General features: G+C 36.5%; 2 protein-coding genes across 2 annotated transcripts; one reads left to right on the plus strand and one right to left on the minus strand.

Annotated features, from left to right (window-relative positions):
- The first annotated feature begins 744 nt into the window (after positions 1–744).
- LOC122304099 (ketol-acid reductoisomerase, chloroplastic) lies at positions 745–5539 on the plus strand. Its single transcript, XM_043116144.1, has 10 exons — positions 745–1113; positions 1605–1697; positions 2683–2748; positions 2844–2984; positions 3186–3413; positions 3533–3650; positions 3727–3866; positions 3979–4146; positions 4324–4479; positions 4807–5539. The coding sequence occupies exons 1-10, from the start codon at positions 832–834 to the stop codon at positions 5173–5175; spliced, it is 1761 nt and encodes a 586-aa protein (XP_042972078.1). The 5' UTR covers positions 745–831; the 3' UTR covers positions 5176–5539.
- A 12494-nt stretch (positions 5540–18033) lies between these two features.
- On the minus strand, positions 18034–20813 carry LOC122304728. The gene is made up of 4 exons (XM_043116996.1): positions 20087–20813; positions 19788–19978; positions 18698–19685; positions 18034–18611 (listed from the first exon to the last, which is right to left on the minus strand). Exons 1-4 carry the CDS (start codon positions 20811–20813, stop codon positions 18034–18036), a joined length of 2484 nt encoding a protein of 827 aa, XP_042972930.1.
- Positions 20814–22234: the final 1421 nt, after the last annotated feature.

The following is a 22234-nucleotide window of genomic DNA, read 5'->3' on the forward strand; positions in this document are numbered from 1 at the left end:
TACTTAAGTGAACGGCCTAAAAATGAAACCCATTTAACTCATCACCCAATTACTTTTATTAACTTCGAACATGAGTTACTTAAATGTCCAATCCGTGTAGTCCATGACCGATTTGTTTTCATCAAATGTGTACAAAAAGGAACTAAACTAGCTTATGATATAGAACAACCCTCCCTTCTCAAGTCCTCGAGAAAGAAGGTCAAATTTATAAAATTTCTTTTGCAATTGTATTTAGTTTCGGGATAAGTTCTTAGTTTACCTTTGTTCGATTAGGAGTAACTATTATCTACTTTCAAAGTACGGATACATGATATTTTCATTCTATAATCTATTATAAGATGTTATGTCAATTAAAACTAATGATTATAGAGAAAATTTTAATCACATCACATAATTTAACATGATGAAAGTATCATATCATCTATATTATGAAAATATTTAATAATTCTAGTTTTAGTAAATAAGAAGTATATTCCAATATTTTATTGGAAACAAAAAACGATGGAAACTTTTGTAAACATACAAGATAAGAAGAAAATAATCATCCATAGACAATTGGACACACCATGAATTGAGAGAGAGAGAGAGAATTTGGGCTGGAAAAGCGAGACAACGTGAATGGGAAAACGGGTGTTGGTGGGCTTGAAATAATGTGGAGGAGTCCATACACGTTCAAGGAAAGATGGTCTCAAAGGCCCTTTAGGGGCAAACTTTGACCCAATTTAAGTGGGAACTTGAAACCCTTGGGTTACATTCACTCTCATTCAGCCTTTTCAGTTGTCTTCTCCATCTCTCTCTCTCAGCGCCGCTCTTTACTTAGCTCGTTCTTTTATGGCGGCGGCTACCTCTTCATTCTCTCTGGCTCTTTCTGAGCCTTCATCATTGTCGTCTTCTAAAACCCTTAAACCCGTCTCTAAAACCTTCAGTCTAGGTTTCGCGACGTCGGTTTCGAAGGGCCTGGGGGCTCTCAGAGCTAAAGCCCCTGGTTTTGTCGGCGCGTCTGCTCTCGGTGCCAAAATGGTTTCGATGCCAGCCATAAAGCCCCTGACCTCGCTTGATTTCGAGACCAAGGTCTTTAAGAAGGAGAAGGTCAACCTCGCTGGTCACGACGAGGTACATAGATTTCTCACTCTGTCTGTCTTGTTCTCAGGAAATGTATGAGGGAAAGCGTGGGAAAGTTATAGCTAATGTTCGTTTTATTTTCCTGGATGAGTCAGATGTGTACATTTCTCGTTGATTTGCGTAAATACTCGTGTTGATTTTCTCTCGTTCTTTCTTGGGAACCAAAAATTTTTTTGGAATTATTCATTTTCTTAGGGGAGATTACCATACTAATAGAAAAAAAGAAAAATCTTTGGGAGAACATGTTCTTGACTTAATAAGATTGTTGGTCCGTTGGATGTATACATAGAGTATGAGGGATGTAAATTAAAATTATAAAAATTCGATCCTGCTCTGCAGCAGAGACATCTACTTATATATGTGGCTGCGTGTGCATGAATGTATAGCATTCTCTGTTTTAATGGTGAATGATAGTTTTACTTTATATATACGTAAAACAGAACGATGAATGATAATTTAGTGCTATATAATTGTTAATGCAGTATATTGTGAAAGGAGGGAGGGATTTATTCCCTTTGCTGCCGGATGCGTTCAAGGGGATTAAGCAGATTGGTGTTATTGGCTGGGGTTCCCAGGTAAATTAATTGAGCTCAATATTATATCTTGATCATTAGGCAATTACTTGAGTAGTTTTATGTGACTTGTTATAAATTTTGAGGAGGTATCACTTTTTTTATTGGAAAAGAGTGTATCTTATATTTTCTCAAAAAGAGTGTATCTTATATCCATTGAGTGCACTTTTTTGTCCAAGTTGTACTTGCACAAAAAATTAATTTCTACAAGAGATTTGAGTTGTTTACCTATTCTTATGATCAATAAAATCTTATTTCTCGATAAAAGAAAAATTGAGATGTCAGTGATGTGGGAACTAGTAGGTCTTTTCAAACTTCTCAAAGGTTTTTTGCTTATAAATGGCCATGGAGAAAATATTTTGCTTATAAGTAGTGTGGCATCTTGTTATTTTTAGTGCAAGTTGGTTAGAAGAAAATTTGCAGTACTTGATTATCAATCACTACTGGCTACTTCTTTTTCTCTACTAAAGACTAAAGTTACCACATGCTAGCTGTCCTATAGAACGTGTCTCTTGCTTACTGCCATTGTTGTTTATTTTTTATTTATTTATTTATTTATTTATTTATTTATTTTTTATATCTGTGGGTGTTCGGGCTAGTTTGCATGCATCTCGACTGATCCTACAGAGCCCTAGAATTAACTGTCAAGTAAACCTCCAGTGGCCTGAGGGGACTCGAATTGGTGACCATTGGGGAGCAAATTCAAGGCCTGACCAACCCTTTATTTTTGCTTAACCTTGTAATTTACTTGCATACCCATGGGAACATGAATTTTGAACTCTTTACCCACCAGCACCACATGCTTATGAAGCTGGAGGTGCCATTTTGCCTAAAGGCCATTGGCACCTTCTTATGCTTGGATACTTTATTTCCTCCCTGTAAATTCATTACCTTCTCACCCTTGTTTTCTTGAATGAAATTTTGGACACAGTTTGGACATCTGTTCCCAGAAGGTGTGGATATACTAACCTCTGTTTCTTCTGTTTAGGGACCCGCTCAAGCCCAGAATTTAAGAGATTCTCTTGCCGAAGTGAAATCTGATATCGTGGTCAAGGTGGTTATTATTTTGTATGTTTTATTGTGTTTATTCACTCTAGGTGTTTATTCACTCTAGGATTTTACTCATCTGTGGTTTATTGCTTCTGACAGATTGGACTTAGGAAAGGTTCCCGTTCCTTTGCTGAAGCTCGCTCAGCTGGTTTCACTGAAGAGAATGGCACTCTAGGTGATATATGGGAAACTGTCTCAGGCAGTGATCTTGTGTTGCTATTGATATCTGACTCTGCACAGGTCAGTTGATTGCACACTGGAATTTTTATTCTTGAATACTGATTAGACTTATATCTGCTCCCCTTCTGTGTGGTGTTAATGGCTGTTATAGGATTTGGAGTTATATTTTATTTATCAAGTCTTTTCCACGATTTTTCCTAATTTTGTTTCCAAGCTTAGTATTTTTCACTTAATTGGATGCATTTTCATAATTACTTTCAGGCTGATAATTATGAAAAAGTATTCTCCCACATGAAGCCAAACAGTATACTTGGGCTTTCCCATGGTTTTCTTCTTGGCCATTTGCAGTCAATGGGACTGGATTTCCCCAAAGACATGAGTGTGATTGCTGTGTGTCCCAAGGGAATGGGTCCTTCTGTAAGGAGACTTTATGTCCAAGGCAAAGAGATAAATGGTGCGGGGATTAATTCCAGTTTTGGAGTCCACCAGGTACCCACCCTCTCTCTCTCCCCCCATTTCTCTCTCTCTCTCTCTCTCTCTCTCTCTCTCTCTCTCTCTCTCTCTCTCTCTCTCTCTCTCTCTCTCATTTGATTATTTTGTCTCTGTAGGATGTTGATGGTAGAGCCACAGATGTTGCCCTAGGATGGTCAGTTGCTCTTGGCTCTCCTTTCACATTTGCCACAACACTAGAGCAGGAGTATAAGAGTGACATATTTGGGGAACGTGGTAAGAGTTGCTTCCTGCAGTTTTACTTCTTTTTCTCTTAATAATTGAATTTAAATTTTGCTCCTGTTCTTTGTAGGCATTTTACTTGGTGCTGTTCATGGAATTGTGGAGTCCTTGTTTAGAAGGTATACAGAAAATGGAATGAGTGAAGATCTGGCATACAAGAATACTGTTGAGTGCATCACAGGGATAATATCAAAGACCATCTCAACCAAGGTTGGATTCTAGTGCTGAAATTTTGGAACTCATTCCCTTCCTCCTGCATCCATGTATATATATTATGCATGGATATCTTTATTGATAATGGTTTATTTGCTCTTCATAAAAGGGCATGTTGGCTGTGTACAATTCCTTGTCAGAAGAGGCCAAAAGGGAATTTGAGACTGCATATAGTGCATCATATTATCCCTGCATGGACATCCTGTATGAATGCTATGAAGATGTGGCCAGTGGTAGTGAGATCCGCAGTGTTGTCTTGGCTGGGCGTCGCTTTTATGTATGTTTTCTCATCTATTTTTGGGAAATTGATATGTGATGTCAGTGTGATACTATCATAGAACGGAAGCTGATAACTTTTGTAACTTTATGATCGTATCGGTTCTTTCAATCTTTAAATTGATTCAGGTAATATTGATTCTATATAAAGTAACCTGGATATTCCTTTATTTTGCAGGAGAAGGATGGTCTACCAGCTTTCCCAATGGGTAAAATTGATCAGACCCGGATGTGGAAGGTTGGTGAACGTGTCCGATCAGCTCGGCCGGCAGGAGACCTTGGCCCATTATATCCTTTCACTGCTGGTGTTTATGTGGCATTAATGATGGCACAGGTATGAGCCTCCTTATTTAAGGAGATGGTATCATTAAGTTTCCCTTGAATGGATATGATTCATATGATTATAGATTATAGGATATGGTTACCTTGCACAATGCTGTAGTTTTGAAGCTTTCTTATATAACATTTTCAGTAATATAGCATGACAAGAGCGATGGGTTTCTCTTGGTTAAACTGATTTTAACCTTAGTCCTTCAGACATTCTCGCGGCAATCATGCCTTTGGAGTTGAGCCCTCCTTTTTAATTTCCTTTTCATTGGCGTTGCCAAACCTGCATTCTATCTAACAAATTTATTTTCGATATTCTTTTTGAAAAATCCAGATTGAGATATTGAGGAAGAAAGGACACTCATACTCCGAGATCATTAACGAAAGTGTGATTGAGTCGGTTGATTCCTTGAACCCCTTTATGCATGCACGTGGAGTTTCCTTTATGGTTGATAATTGTTCAACAACAGCGCGATTGGGATCAAGAAAATGGGCTCCACGTTTTGATTACATCGTCACTCAACAGGCTTTGGTTGCAGTGGACAATGGTACACCCATAAACCACGATCTCATCAGCAACTTCCTGTCAGACCCAGTGCATGGAGCCATTGAAGTATGCGCCCAACTGAGACCTACAGTAGACATTTCAGTGCCCCCAGATGCAGACTTTGTCCGACCAGAATTGCGCCAATCTAGCAATTAAAAGTGGGTACCTTGAGATGGCAAGTATAATCTTCTTGAAGGGTGTTTCAGGGTGAAGAGTTGAAAAAATTTAGGAGCGCACTGTGGGTTTTATCATCTAATCTGGTTGGCTTAGTTATTCTATGTTATATTTAGAGCCACTATATGTTTATTTTCCTCGACTGTTGAAGGAATGAGACGTGGCACTGCATGTTGCCTTAGTGGTGCGACTAAATTATTCTAGCCATGTTGTTGGAGTTGGCTACGTTTGTTTTGATTTGGTTCTATGAAACATGGTCTTGACTGTTTAGAAAGTTTTGCTGTTGGACATGGTTCAAATAATTGCATCGCTGTATTAAATGCTTTTTCTGGGTTTTGCCTCTTAATCGTTTGTTGCATGGGTATTACTGTCTATGTTGTTAATGAGAGAAATAGGCATAACCCGAGACATGCACGAGCAATTTCATGATTGTCTAGAGATTCCATTAACGTACATACACGGTTACTAAAAAATCAACGAACTCTTGCCGCAGCACTCGAGCTGATCTCACTCTAGCAAAGTTGTTCCATGAAATCCAACATAACAATGAATTAGTAGGTGTAACAGAGTCCATGTATTTTTCCACTTACAATAATAATTCATAAAAATGATTTGGCATTTACATAGGTGCAACACCCCGCTCCTCAAGGATAAAAAATAATTCAATTCTTTTAGAAAATCATGGGAGCTGAAGTGCTACTGCTTAACTTGATCTAAAAATATTTTCTTTTATTCTAAATGAAGTGTTAAGTACAAAAATTACTTATAATAAATAGTCATTTTGTATTAAAATACTAAAATCATAAATGAGAATGCATGGAAATATTTATTATAATTTTTCAAAATATGTGCTATTAAAATCATAACTTAAAATTTGTGTACATGATCTAGACCATAGTCACATCTCACTAGATTAAGTCCTGTCTTGCAGCTAAACCTTCATAAATATTCTGACCTGAGTGGTTTAAAAACATAAAAATAAACTAAAATGAGTCGATGACTTAGTAAGAAACTAATCTTAACGTAAACATACTTAAAAAAAAAAATTATAAAATATTTCATGCTGACAATTAAAATCATGAATGATCATATTGATGCTTATGCTATGCACGACTGATTTATCTGAATTAATTGACTAATCTGAGTGGCTAATATACTTAACCCTGTGTGCGAGGTTTTACATCGACAGCAACAAGGGAAGCCGTTAATAGTAAACAGTAGACCACGTTTGAGTCTGTGGCTTGTACATCCAAGTTCTATGAAACATGGTCTACTTGTTTAGAAAATTTTGCTATTGGACATGGTTCAAATAATCACATGGTTGTATTAAATGCTTTTTCTAGGTTTTGCCTCTTCATCGTTTGTTGCATGGGTATTACTGCCTATATTATTATGAGAAAAATAGACATGATCCAAATACACAAGACATATGCACGAGCAACCTCATGATTGTCTAGAGATACAAGGCTGTTAACATCCATACACGATATTAAAAAATAACCAACTTTTGCAGCAACACTCAAGCTGACCTCACTCTAGCAAAGAAGTTCAATGAAATCCAACATCACAATGTGGTAAGTGGTCAACAAACGGTCCACCTTTTTTTGTGCATACAATAATAATTTATAAAACTGATGTTGACATCATGTTTTGTACACCTATGAGCCGAGCTCTCAAAAGTCCAAATCTTCGGTCTAATCGGCCTGCGAACACAAAAAGAGATCAATGGGAGGTGACCCTTGAATGGCCGGGAGAGCCTCTTACGCCTAAGCAATGTTTCTTGGAATGTATGTAGGAGAGAAAAGAGAAGTAGAGAATTCAAAAAGTATATCGAGTTTATAGAATAACCCCCTATCAATACTTAGGGGTTTCCTTTTATACCTGGCTTTGAGGTTAGGCAACCGATGATGAAGATGGGCAATTCAGATGGCCCTTTAGGGGGGTTGAGAGAGAAGGTGTTAATGGATTTAGTGATGGAGAGACCTCAGATTTTACTTCAGGTCGAAATCCCATTGAAGGAATTGTGATTTTGTTAAGGGGAGATATTTTTCTTGTTCTCAAAAGCCGAAATCAACAAATTGATTGAGCCTTTTTGGTTTGTAGTGGTCTTAAAGTTCCTACATCAAAGGTCATTCTAGATCATCTGTAAGGGTACATCAAGAACCAATGGGGGTTGAAGATGATGCCAGTTGTGGGATAGCTTCGAAACCCTCGAAGGGGTCTAGATTGAATTATTAATGAAGAGAATTTTGTTGGGATCATGGCTAGGGGTAATGTTGATATCGCAGGTGTTCCATATTAAATTTCCCATTGGACACCAGATTTTGCTAAGGAGGAGGATTCCCCTATTGTTCCCTTTTGGTTGACACTTCCAGGACTCCCTCCGAATTTCTTTCATGTTTCAACGTTGAGAAGTATTGGTGGGGGATTTGGTAGATTCTTGAAACCCAACAATGCTATGGCCTGTGTCTCGTCCAGAAGCAGCTAGGATATGTGTTGAAATGGACATCTCAAAGCCATTGAGACATTCGTTTTGGTTGGGATCTCTGGGGCTTCCTAATAGTCATTTTCAGGAGGTTATTTATGAATCGATTCCTCAATATTATGATTAGTGTCGTAAGCAAGGTCATCAGGCGAAAAACTATGGATGAAATAAAAAGCTAGTGAAACAAGGACTAGTGGGTGGAACACGGAAGGAGGAAGGAGGTGATGTTGCTAAGAAAATGTGGAAATTTGTTGGTATTAAGAATCCAATGGTGCAAGAGGATATGGGAATTTTTTTAGCTGCTCGACGTGCCGAATTGTTGGCTATTATTAATAACAGGCAGAGTGAGGTGCACTCGAACAAGCTAGAGGTGATGTTTGTGGATTCGAAGGGTAAGATATTTGACAAAGCTTAGTCTAAGATGTGGGATGATGGGGTAGTTCCTTCCATGCTGAATTATTGTCCTCCTACGGAACCATCGAAATGGCTGACGAGAAGACTATGGTTGATGAGGTAGGGGTGGATACAGTGATTTCTCCTAATAAATCAGTGTGTAGCTGGTTTGAAGTATTTGAGGAGAATTATGATTATGAGGTTGATGGTGATCATATGTTTGAGAAGAGTGTCTCATTGAAAAGCTTGCTCAAAGTGTTGGATGAAGTGTTGGAGCTTGAGCTTAGTTGTTTAGATGAAACAAGGGTTGGGGTATTCAAACAGAGCTGATTATTGTCTGAGGGTGAACCTAAGGATGAATTGGAGGAGTTAACCAATAAATGTTTTGACTCTGATTCAGAGTTGAATGTTCCATTGAAGCGTCTAAGAGGAGTGAAGAAGAAAAATCCGATGATAGTCCTGGAAAGGAAAACCTGGTCCCAGAAATCATTTTAATTTTTTATGTAGATTCTTGTTTGGAATATTATGGGTATTCTTTCATCGAAGGGTAGGCTTCGGCGTATTTTGAATAAAAGTCCTCCATCTGTGGTGGCATTGTTAGAACCTTTTCTTGTTGCTAATAAATGTAGGCGATGGGCTAGGTGGTTGCACCGGCCTAATTTTATAAATAATGTTGAAGTAGAATATGGTTGTTCTAGGATGATGATCTAGAGTTTGAGTTTGTTACTATGTCAGATCAAGCACTACCTGGGTGGTTTGTTTGCGGAAGTGTCAGAATTCTAGTTACTATTGTTTATGCGAGTTGTTTCTTGGTGAAAAGACTGGAGTTGTGGGATCATATTCGTGGTTTAGATGCAGGTAGTTGGCCAGCTCTTGTTGGGGGGATTTTAATATTGTTCGTGGGGATGATGAAAAAGTGGGAGGCTTTTTGAGAGCTATGTGTGCAAAATTAAATTTCAACAGTTGTATTCATGATTGTGGGTTGATTGATCTTCCTTCAGATGGGAATAAATTCTCTTGGTGTAATGTGAGGCTTGGAGGTAGACAAATTTGGGCGAAGCTAGATCGTATTTTGGTTTTGGCAAGTTTCATGAATTTTTTTTAGGAGGCTCGTATGGAGTATCTTCCGCAGACATCTTCCGACCATTGTCCTATGCTACTACATTTGAAGAGGGAGAGAAGGGGATGTGTTAAATATTTTAGATTTCAGCGTATGTGGGGATCCCGTGAGGGGGTTTCTATCGTTGGTTCGGGAGGCTTGGAATCAAAATGCAGATGGATCTCCAATGGTGAGAGTCAGTATAAAACTTAAGAATTTAAAAAACATGCTGCGGAAACGAAACATTGATATTTTTGGGCGGGTTGTATTAGAATTGACTAAGGTGTAAGTTTGGATGGTGGAACTAGACGATACTTGCTATTGATTATTCCCAGGAACTGGAAAGTGAGCTACTGGTTTGTAAACAAAATCATATTCAATGGCTTCAACGAGAAGAGATTTTGAGATGTCAAAAATGTTGTATTAAATGGTTGAAGGAAGGGGATTCAAACACAGCTTTTTTTCATGCATCTATGCGTGTTTAAAAGAAGAGTTTGATTGTGAATTGTATGACTTTGAGTAATGGCCAGGTCTTGGATTCAATTGAAGTCATGCATGATGAAGTTGTTCGGTTTTTTCAAGAGCTCTTGTCAATGTCGGAGGTTAATTGGGATGAGGAGGCTCTAAGCCTATTATCGCCAGTGGTTTCAAATTAGGAAAATGAGGCATTTTGTACCCTGCCATCTTTGGAAGAAATAAGAGTGGCTTTGTGGTCTATTCCACAGGATGGAAGTCTTGGACCAGATGGTTTCTCGGCGAGTTTTTTCAAGCTAGCATGGGATGTGGTGAAGCAGGATATTCTAGACATGGCTAGGGAATTTTTTTAAGGGAATTATGTTGACTAATTTCTTTGGGGCTACTAATCTTGTATTGATTTTGAAGGTGGATTCTCCAGCAGGTTATAGGCAATTTCGACCAATCAGTTTATGTTCGGTGGTTTATAAAATCATGGCTAAAATCATGGTTTCTTGATTGGCTCCAATTCTTGGGGGTATTATTTCACTGGAACAAGTATTATTTATTCGTAGGCGTAGCATCTTTGAAAATATTGCACTTGCTCAGGAACTACTGCATGGTATGAATTGTAAAACAAGGGGCAGTAATGTCATGCTGAAGATCGATATGGCAAAGGCATATGACCGTGTAAATTGGAGATTTTTGTTGCAGGTGATGCGGAGGTAGGGTTTCTCATATAAATGGTGCTCTTTGATTTTTAATGCCATTTCCTCTCCTGTTCTTTTAGTTATGTTGAATGGTTGTTGTAAAGGTTTTTTCAAACCTTCTCGTGGACTTCATCAAGGTGACCCTTTTTTGTAGTATCTATTTATTTTGTCGAGGAGCTACTTTCAAGAAAAGTGAGAAAAAGAGATGTGATAAGTGTGAAATGGATTGGAAGGCTTCTTTCACAAGTGAGGGAAGATGGTAAGGCTGAGAGTGAGTTTGAGTGTTGGTCTAGCCAAATTCATGGGCTGTAATGGACCTTAATTGAATGGGTCTCAATTTGGGATTTTAAGAGGATTTGGGTTGCTATCAAGCTCAAAACTAATTTCACTTAGCTCAATCAAATATCGAAGATTAAAAATGTTGGATAATGATATTATAATTTAACTTTTAAGGATTAATAGTATGTGGAAATAATTTAATCAAGTGATTAAACACAATACTAGAAACCGATTCACATAAGGTTTGGAGGTCAACTTTAGGGTTTAGATAAAATCATTTAGGGTTTCGGTTTCAACCATACTTTTAGGTTTTTAGTTGGATTCCAAGCATATAGGTTTTACAAGAGTGGAAATCCTCCTTGGTTTGGCACAATTTGATTGGTCAGATGGGATAGAGTTTTGCTTAGTTGGCATGATCCCACACCATGATTCCTTCAAAATCTATTAAATGGTTCTTCTTGGTGTCAAGTGTCTCATACCATTTACCATATATGACTAAGATCTTTCCTCTTTCCAAATGTCAAAATAAAAGTTCTCTAACCTAATTTAAATATTCTACACTGTGATTTTAAAAACACTGCACTTGGTGCGCTTATCGAGATTACTATTTACTCTAAAAAAGTAAACAATAAACTTTATACTGTAAAATCTTAAATATTCATACAAACCTAACAGTGAAATTCGTTTACTGAAATTCAACCCCGAAGTACCCATAAAAATAAAAACACAATTTCGATTAGGTGTTTCATTCAAAAATATGCAAAATGGACTTATTATGTCATAAAATCCTAAATATTCAATTGAGTCTAATGGCGCAGACCATAATGCATTCTGATACTTTTAACTATCTCAAATAATTAAAATCACATTTCTAGCACGATTGTGAGTAATAACACTAATTTTGTTGACAGACTAATACATATGCAATTGGTTAATTCGTGAAGACTCACAAAATTTTTACAAGATTCCTAAAGCCTATAAAAATTCCACTATTGAATTTCTAGCAGATTTTTACAAATTCAGTGGTTATTGATGGGCGAATGTGGTACAATAGTTCCTATCACAATTCTACAAAAATCTCACCTTTTGAAGCCTTGTATGACTTCCCTCCCTCAAAGCTCACATATTACATACCAGGGACTGCAACTAATGATTTTGTAGATTGCCTATTACAAACTAGGGAACAGATTAAGGAGCTATTGAAGGAAAACCTAAATTTTACCCAGCAACACATGAAAATATATGTTGATAAACGAAGAATTGAAAGGGATTTCAAGGTTGGAGATTGGATTTACCTTTGTCTTCAATCATATCGGTAGAAGTGTATAGCACCCTGTCAAAACCTCAAGCTGGCATCGATGTTTTATGGACCGTTCCAAGTAGTTCAAAAACTGGGTAAAGTCGCCTATCTCCTTAATTTGCTGCAAACCTCTTGAATCCACCTTGTTTTCCATGTTTCCTGCTTCAAGAGGAAACTTGGAGAATAGATCCAACTGACCCCCTCTCTGCCGCTAGTCAACAAGGGAAGTTCAGCCTGAGCCCAAGTCCATTTTTGATCGTTGTGTCTATCGGAATCAGTTTACTATTATTTAGAAGTTATTGCTTTTATTTCCTTTATTTTTATTTTCTATTATTTTTTGCCATGTAAGCATCGGTGATAGAAGTGGTTTGTTAGTTACTTGGACTGTTCATTTGAGCCAGGTTTTTTCCTAACCCGGTTTGGAACCTGGATAACTAGATTTCAGTTTTAGGATTGATCTGGGCCAAAACCAATATTACAAAACCCAGACCAATCCGGTCCAGGTCGAGTTATGAAACCCGGGTTCCTGGTTTAAAACCCTATACCTAAGTTATATATATATATATATATATATATATAAACTTTCAAATACCAAGACTTAGCTCTCTCACTCACCCTTCAAATACTTCTCTCTCTCTCTCTCTCTCTCTCTCTCTCTCTCTCTCTCTCTCTCTCTCTCTGTTTTGAGCCGTTTAGATCTCTTCTCTATGGGGGAGAGGTTTCTTTCATATCAATAGTGTGTTGGGGAAGCCAAAACCCTAGCCATCGTCATTGGTGACTAGGTGAGGCTATCGTTTGGCTAGATTTGCTATTTTCTATTTGGGTTATAATTTTTTGCCCAAATCTATAACTTGACATGGGTGATAAGCCCATATATAAAGGCTATTGTTTGTATTTTTTAGGATTTGGGCGAGGCACCAAACACCGACCACAATCCCCAAATCATTGTCACTTTTGTCAGCGGGGTTGAAGAGGTCTTCAACGCGACACAATAGATATATAACTTATGTTGTTTTGATGACTCAATATATACTTAAAACTAATTAAAAAATGGAAAATGTAACATTGCAGATTACTTTCCTTTGAACTTCTAATCCTCTTGGGGTCTATATTAATTAAGGACATGAGATAGTTATGAAATTAGTTAATAGGGTTGCGGTGGGAGATTTGAAAAGTGCTTAAATAGCACTAAAAGTACTTTAATAATAAAAATGGAATATTTGGATATTTTATTTAAAAGTAATTTTTAGGTCCAAATAAGCTAGAAACTATGTTGGAAAAAAAAAAGCATGATTTTGATGCAACGTACTTTTCATCATACTGAAAAATGTGGGTATAGTTTAGTCAAAAGATGAAATTACTTCTATAATTTCTAGTAATTACATATTTTAACCTTTGGTTCCTTGAAACTTTGCAAGTTTCACTCTTGTTTCTCTCTCCTCCCTTTAATGGTGTTTCCAAATGCAGAGCAAATAGCTCTCTTAGAAAGTGTGTATAACCCAAATCGTCCAACTCCCTCAATAATCTTCTATTCCTTGTAGTGCGTGTTAAGGAGATGTTCCTTTAAGTGTTCTCAAAGCATGGTAATTTCTCATTAATATTTGGTGATTTTTCTTTTTCTTTTTTTTTTCTTTCACTGGATACATGAGTATATTCCTATAGCAGTTTAAGGAGCTTCTCCTCCGTTGGTGTTTTGAAAGCATGGTAATTTCTAATCGATGTTCTGTGATCTTTTTTTATTTCTTCCTTCAAAATTTCTAATGCAGACTTTTGTTCCAAATTATGTCTTATCGAGAGAGAGAGAGAGAGAGAGAGAGAGAGAGAGAGAGAGAGAGAGAGAGAGAGAGAGAGAGAGAGAGAGAGAGAGTCTAGCGTGATTATATTGTTCTTTCACTTATGTATCATTGAAGAGGTTTTTTATTTTTTATTTTTTTTTCTAATATGTTTGAAAGTGCTTTAGATATATAGATCCCAAACAGTAAATAGCTTTTCAATAATAGAGCTTATTATGTTAAGCTCTAAGCTATAAGCTTTAAGCTAAAAGTAATATTTTTCACCATAATCTCAAATATGCACTAATACTGGTTATGTATTCTTCCTTGTGCGTCAATTGGTTAATTGATTGCCTCGGTTAGTGATGATCCTTTTGTGTCTTGCTAGTAATCCTCTCATGATGGAAGCTTTGAAATTTCTAGTGATCCATTTCTTGTATGGTATAACTGTTATTTGTTGCTCGATCTTGTTTATAATTTGTATTTTTTTTTTTTCAATTTCTGGTTTGTTGATGGATTGAACATAATCTGACCTTCAAGTAAATTGATAGTTCACTTCTCAGCAGTTTAAGCGCATGGCTATGAAGACATGTAATAGTTTCGAACATAATGAGGAGCTTTTTCTATAGTCTTTCTCAACTCTAGTTTTGCTTCGTGGTTTTCACTAGTTTATGACCATTTAACCAACTACTGTTAATTTCTATACCTGTGATAACAATTCCATTAATTCATGGTTCCTTTATCTGCAGAGAAGATGTGTGCTTAAGCTGCAAGAATTAGGGAGAAATACCCTGAAGGAAAATTTTCTGGTTTTTTGTAGACAAATTGTTGTATATTAGAGTTTGATTAAAGCAATATATATATTTTGTAATATTCTTAGCAAATTAGTTCAAACAATGTAATATATGATAGATTATCGTATATGTTGCAAGTATTTTACATGATGAATATTGAATATTTTTTTTTACATGTATTTAGTTAAAAAGTTAATTATTTGTTTATAGGCTTATAGATAAATTTAGTTTGATATAATTATTTGACATAAATTTAGTTTTCCATTTTGATATATTTTTAGTTTTATAAAATATAGGCTTTTGGATATAAAAAAAAAAATACTTCTCAATGCTATTTTTTCTTAAAAACAATAAATAACATATAAGCTATTGATTTTTTATTTCAGAAAAAAAAAAAAAAAGGGAAAACCAACCAACCAACCTGGATAATAGCCTGGAAGTTGAATTTTTGAATTTTAACAAGAGAAATGATATTTACAGTCATAGTAGTGTAAGCATTGCGCAGTCTTTTTGAAAAAAATAAATTAATACAAAACCCATATAAAAAAAACTAACTTTTTAATCGTAGATCCTACTCTTTTTCAAAGTGATTACGCGGTATTTTTACTTTACGACTGTATATAGTATTACTCTTTTAACAATTTGGATTCATCTGGCTTCTGATAGAGTCATTATTAGGGGTGAGAATTGGCTGGTCCGAACCGGCCATTTTTGGACCAGACCGGATTGGATATGACCCAATTCGGCCTGGTCCGGTCCAATTTTAGAAAGACTGAACTCATTCGGTCCGGTCCCGATCTAGGGGTTTTTCGGACCGGCCCGAATAGAATGATAAAAAATAAAAATATAATTTATATAAGTAATTTTATAAATTAATTATATAATTTTTTACTTATACTAATATTTATAATTATATACTAATACTAATAGTCTAATATGGTATTAAAAAAATAATACTAATAGTCTAATATTATAATTACTATAGTTATACTTATATTAATATAGACTATATAGTTATATTAAATACTATAAGTATAATTGTATAACTATATATATTTAGTATAAATGTATTATTATATTCTTTAATGTATAACTATAATATATAGTACTACTATATATTAATATATTAACATATTATAAGAGTTATATTATAAATTATAATATATAAATTATAATATACTAAATCACTATAACAATATAACTAATACTAATATATAACTATACTATTAGTCTACTATTAATACTATTATATAGTTATACTTTTCACTATAATTAGTATTAATATATAGTTATACAGTTGTACTAATACTATTAGTCTATTATATAGTCTAAGGCTCTTAAGTCTAATATAGGCTATATGGTTATAACTAATATTAATATTATTAATACTAATATTGTAGAAAATAGTTATACTAACTTATTGATTCAACATAACTAATACTGCTGATATAATATAGCTATACTAAATTACTAATAGTCTAATACAAATTACTAATAGCTATACTAATTGATTGATTCAACATAACTAATATTACTAATACTAGTATAAGTCTATAACTATATATATTACTAATAGTTATAGACTATTAGTATAGTCTATAAGAATAATAGTCTATAAATTCTTATAGACTATACGAATAGTCTATACTAATCATAAATTATAATACTAATACTATAAGTAATACTATACTAATTTATACCATAACTATTATAATGTGTTAATATATTAATATATACTAATACTATATATTATAGTTAATAGTTATACATTAAATAATATAATAATACATTGATACTAAATATATATAGTTATAGACGAATCGTAATATATAAACTTTACTAATAGTCTATAACTAATCGTAAATTCATAATAACTAAATTCATATATAGTAAAGTCTATTAGTAAAGTCTATATATTACGATTTTTCTATAACTATATATATTTAGTATCAATGTATTATTATACTATTTAATATATAACTATTAACTATAATATATAGTACTAGTATATATTAATATATTAACACATTATAATAGTTATGGTATAAATTATAATATATCATATATGTATAAATTTATAATGTATTAGTATAGTTAACTTAATATGTAATATGTTATTATTAAATCACTATAACTACATAGAGTATTAGTAATATAGTATTTAATATAACTACGTAGAGTATTAGTAATAAAAGTATTACTATTATTTAATATAGTATGACATAGAGTATTAATAAATGTGTAGTGTTTGAAGAGATATAGTAATACTAGTATATTACATATAGTATTACTATTATTATATATAGTTATTAGTTTTTTTTTTTTGAAAGGAACATAGTCAATCTTATTGAACTTAAACATGGCACTCAGCCAGTACAAGAGAATATATACAATCAGCAATACAATCTATATCGATTATTTCCATATCTAGATTAGCTGCAGATTGGGCCAAGCAATGAGCAACCTCATTCAACTCTCTCTTAACATGTGAAATCTTCCACTGCATATGGCGCAAAAGACTGCAAACATTAGACACCAGGCCCTACAATTTCCCAACAGGAGTTGCCTTTCGCAAAACAGCATGAACAACTTGGCTACTGTCCTCCTCAAATATAATAGAATCAAGGCCCAATTCCTGGAAAAATAACACAACAGAAATTAGACCTCGAGCTTCTGCCAAAACAGGATTAGTGCAATATGCCAAGGGTTGCATCAGACTTGCCAACACAGACCCATTTGAATCACGGATCACCACACCCACACCAAGCTTATAAGATGCAAACCTGACAGCAACATCCCAATTGACTTTCACCCAAGCTGATGGAGGTGGTTGCCAATGAGAAGCAACACCAGCAGGATGAGAAACCAAACTTGCAGGAGTGGAAGAGGCTGTAGTGTAATCATCAATAGCTTGAATGGCAGTTCTATATAGCACATTGGGATCTTGAAATGGACCATCATGAAGCCAGGCATTCCTCCTAAACCAGATGAGACGAGCTAAGGTGACAAATAGCACAATCTCCTGACATGATAGTCTGTTGAGTAGCAGCTCAAAGACATGAAAAAAGTGGGGAGATTGAGTGTTAACCTTCTGAATTGACTTAGAACACAGAATCCAAACACCTTTGGCTGATGGATAGGACCATAAAATGTGGCATGGTGTTTCGTCTTCAAGTTGACAGATGGGACAAGAGGAATCAGGAATCACCTTCCTCTTATGTAAATTAGCTCGAGTAGGCAGTGAATATGTGCAAGCACTCCATACAAACTGTTTCACTGCATTAGTAGTTGGTAAAGACCATAGTCTCTTCCAAACAAAAATTCTAGGCCCAGTTAGAGAAGATTCACCAGAAGCTCCGGAGAGGGATTGCTTATGTAAATGATAAGCACTTTGAACTGAAAAAAGCCCATTGACAGTTCCTTTCCACATCAGTGTGTCAGGTTGTGGCAGGAAACACAGAGGTAACTTGAGAATCTCTTGGACATCATCCTCTTGAAACACTGTTCGAAGAAGATCCATATTCCACCATCTGGTGTGGACATCAATCAACTCAGCTACAACAGCATCTCATGAAGAACAGCCACAGATGATTGAATCCTGTAGGAAGAATTTCTCAGCAGCCACTTATCTTTCCATATTCGAATCTTGGTACCATCCCCCACTCGCCACATGAGGCCTTCCTCAACTAGAGGAATATAGAGAAACAGGCTTCTCCAAAGGTAAGAGGGTCTTGAACCAAGGCCAGCCTGTAGAACTGAGGTGTGAGGGAAGTATTTAGCCTTGAGAATTCTACTTGATAAGGACTCAGGACACATTTCTAGTCTCCAAACCTGCTTGGCCAATAAGGCTAAGTTAAAACTATGAAGATCCCGAAAACCTAACCCACCAACAGCTTTGCCTGAACTTAAGAAATCCCAGCTTGTCCAATGTATCTTAGTGCGGTTGTCTTGATGTCCCCACCAGAACTTGGCAAAGCATGAATGCAATCTGGAACAAAGGGCCTTTGGAAGTAAAAAGACACTCATACTGTAGGTAGGTAAAGCTTGCAGAACAGCTTTGATAAGTATTTCCTTCCCAGCTTTAGATAGAAACTTATTCCTCCAATTATCCAACCTTTTGATCACCGTGTCAACTATGCCATGAAAGCCCTCATTTTAGACCTGCCAACAACAGAGGGGAGCCCCAAATATCTGTCTAGATTAGTAGAAGCATGAAGACCTGACACCTCCATAAGGTACCTCTTTGTTTTAGCCTTAGTATTCCTGCTGAAAAATAGTGAAGTTTTATCTTTATTGAGCTGCTGACCAGAGGTAGCTTCATAGATGGAAAGGATGGTGTTCAAGTGAACCCATTCATGCAAAGAAGCCCTGCAAAATAAAAGGCTATCATCTGCAAAAAATAGATGGTTAAGCCTAATCTGACCAAGAGCTATTGGCACACTAGTCAATTGCCTATGATGTTTAGCAGCAAGCAATTGAGAGCTCAAGGCCTCGATACAAAGAATAAATAGGTAAGGAGAAAGGGGGCAGCCTTGCCTATGGCCCCTACCAAGTCTAAAGGAATGGTGAGGAACACCATTTACTAAAACTGAAAAAGATGAGGAAGAAATACAAGCCATGATTAAGTCAACCCATGGAGCATTAAACCCCAGTTTCAATAAAACAACTTGAATAAACTTCCACTTCACCCTATCATAGGCCTTACTCATATCTAACTTTAGAGCCATAAAGCCTTGATGCCCAGAGAGTTGTGTGGTCGTGGTATGGAGAGTTTCATAGGCAGCCAATATGTTATCAGAAATTTGTCTTCCAGGTACAAAGGCACATTGGTTTGGTGAAATGAGAAAAGGCATAATAGATTTCAGTCTGTTAGTAAGCATCTTGGTGATAATCTTATAGATAACATTACATAGACTTATAGGTCTATAATCAGAAACACTTTCAGGGTTACTACATTTAGGAATTAACACCAGAAAAATATGGTTTATGGTGGCAATATTCAAAGGAGACTTGAGGAAGGAAAGGATAGCATGACAAACCTCCTTACCCACCATATCCCAGTGAGATTGATAGAAACAGGGGCTATAACCATCAGGACCTGGGGCTTTATAGGGTCCCATTTGGAAGACAACAGTTTTAACCTCCTCTTCAGTGAATGCCTGCTGCATGTCTGTATTCATTGATGCAGAAACTTTAGAGGGGAGATCCTGCAGATAGATATAAATGTGAGATGGATTAGATGAGGTGAACAAGTGTCAATAGAAAGTAGTAAAAGCCAGTCCAATTGCAGCAACAGATCTGCATTCAACCCCATCCTCAGCCTTCACCAGAGAAATCCTATTCCTCTTTTGTCTTTGACTAGCACTCAGGTGAAAAAACTTTGTATTCCTGTCCCCCTGCTGTAACCAGTGAACTTTGGCCCTTTGTTTCCATGTCAAGTAGAGGCTTTCCTGTAAAAGGGAGATTTCTTGCTGTAACTTGCTTGTTTTTGAAATTGAGGCTGCAGTTAGGTTGGTTTGATGGCTTTCTAATAAAGACAATTTTTCTTAGAAAATTTTATTAGAAACTGGAGATTTGGAAGAGGCCCATCTACGAAGAAATAGCATACAACTAGCCAATTTTGAGGACAAGGATGCCAGATCCCCCGAAACCCCACTTGACTGCAACCAACTAGAGTGAATGGCCTCACCATAATCCTCATAAGCTACCCATCGTGCTTCAAATCGACTTGGCCTCTTCAAATTGCTAGACACATAATGCCTAGATGGAGTGGATAGTAGAAGAGGGTTGTGATCAGATGAAACAGAAAATAGTAATCTGACCTCAACCAAGCCAAACTCCTCACACCAGGCAGAAGATGCCACTGCCCTATCAAGTTTCTCCTTAGTGAAGGAGGAATCAGTTCTATTGTTAGACCACGTGTATTTCCCCTTAACAAAGTTTAAAGTATGGAGTTGACACTCATCTAAGACATCCTTAAAGAGAGCCATCTGTTTCACAGGCCGAGGTGCACCTCTTTCCTTGTCACTTTGAAATAATATCTCATTAAAGTCCCCAATGCACAGCCACATCTTAGGATTAAAAGAATGAAGATGCCTTAAAATATTATAACCCTCAACCCTTTTGTCAGTAATGGGATGACCATAAAAACAGGAGAGCATCCATGGTGGTTTTGGAGAAATGTCATCAACCCAACAATTAATGTGTCTCTGAGAATAACTCTGAATATCAACAACACAGTCAGCCTTCCATAACAAGGCTAAACCACCCCCACGCCCCATCCCCTCCACAGTGAGCATATTAGGAAAATCAAACAAATACTTCAACTTCTTCATCCTATTCTTATGGAGTCTAGTTTCCATGAGAAAGTTGGCTTATGGACCTTAACCATGAGATTAAGGTCATGAACTGTCCGAGGGTTGCTAAGCCCTCTGCAGTTCTAACTTAGAAGCCTCATGGCCCTTGGCGGCGCTGAGAATCAGCCTCCTCCAATAATTTCACATTGCAAAGTTTCCTCTTAAACAACAGTTGTTCATCGGAATGGTGTTTACCAATAGGTCCATACTTCCTCTTTCTAGATGCCAAACGTGGATCATAATCCTTGCCACTTTTAGAAATGGCTCTAACCTGTTGCTTCAAATGATGGAGGGAAGAGGCAGGACCAAGAGCAACCTGTAATTGGGAGCCATGGGCCAGAGGAGGCACCCCATCACCAAGAGATTCCCCACCTTGAAGAATCTGGGAAGGGAAATCAGTTATGGCCATAGTAGCAGTTTCCTTACAAGGAATAACAGAATTAGTACACTCGGGTGCACAGCCAATCAGAGACTCAGCCACACCAAGATTATGTTGCCACGTGGGATCCATGACACCAACTGACCCATAACTGTCATGACAATTACACGAAGGACCAGAAACATGTAAGTGTTCCGGATCAATCGAGGAGGAAGACCCTCTGGAAGATCCAGGAATGAATCTCCCAACCCCCCCTCTAGTTGGACTAAACGAGGCATGAAGCCATGTACCATATGGCTTGGTAGACAAGGCCACTCCCCTATTCAAGCAACCACCACTGCCATGCATGATAACACCACAGGAAAAACAGACTTGAGGTAATCTCTCATACTTAAAAATCACCAGGGCTTGAAGATCCTGCAATGCTAACTTGGAACCCCTAACAAGTGGCTTGGAAAGATTAAGTTCAATGAGAATACACATATATTGCCCCCAACCAGTACCTTTATCATCCACTTCAACATGAAGGACATTCCCTATTAAACCTCCAAGTAGGGAAGCCACATTTTGATTCATGCAGCCAAAAGGCATATTATGGAGTTGCACCCAGAAGTATGCGTGAGAGAAACTTAACTAGTAGGTGGCTTAAGGCCATCAAAAAACTTCAAGCAAAGCAAGTTTTGATCGAAAAGCCAGGGTTGGCCAATGCAAATTCTTAGTAGATCCTATTCAGAACAAAAGTCCAAGAGGAAGAGGTTTGAAACCCACTTCCACAATATGTAAACCAGCATCCAACCTCCAGACTTTGAGCATAGTTAACTTAAAAGCCTCACAATTAATCCTACGTTTCGTGATGATCTTCCCCACAAGATAGAATCGACCCTCTGTCAATGTTTGTTCAACATCAGAGTCTGAGATAGTAATAACTTCCTGTTCAATACGGGTAAGACTAAGGGAATTCCACTATTTGATAAAATCCTCAGCCATAATAAACAAAACAAACGAAACAAATTGGTAACAT

The sequence above is a fragment of the Carya illinoinensis genome, chromosome 3 (assembly GCF_018687715.1).
Source record: "Carya illinoinensis cultivar Pawnee chromosome 3, C.illinoinensisPawnee_v1, whole genome shotgun sequence".
NCBI classification, from domain to species: Eukaryota; Viridiplantae; Streptophyta; class Magnoliopsida; order Fagales; family Juglandaceae; genus Carya; species Carya illinoinensis.

Excerpts from the sequence above, each read along its gene's own strand:
- LOC122304728 (XM_043116996.1), bottom strand. The coding sequence starts at position 20,813 with ATGAAGAAGTTGAAGTATTTGTTTGATTTTCCTAATATGCTCACTGTG. Across the intron at positions 19,979-20,086 it reads GTCCTCAAAATTGGCTAGTT|CCTCAATTTCAAAAACAAGC; the intron begins GTATGCTATTTC and ends ACCTAACTGCAG. Across the intron at positions 18,612-18,697 it reads GTACCTTATGGAGGTGTCAG|TTGACACGGTGATCAAAAGG; the intron begins GTCTTCATGCTT and ends TTCATGGCATAG.
- LOC122304099 (XM_043116144.1), top strand. The coding sequence starts at position 832 with ATGGCGGCGGCTACCTCTTCATTCTCTCTGGCTCTTTCTGAGCCTTCA. Across the intron at positions 1,114-1,604 it reads ACCTCGCTGGTCACGACGAG|TATATTGTGAAAGGAGGGAG; the intron begins GTACATAGATTT and ends TTGTTAATGCAG. Across the intron at positions 4,480-4,806 it reads TGGCATTAATGATGGCACAG|ATTGAGATATTGAGGAAGAA; the intron begins GTATGAGCCTCC and ends TGAAAAATCCAG.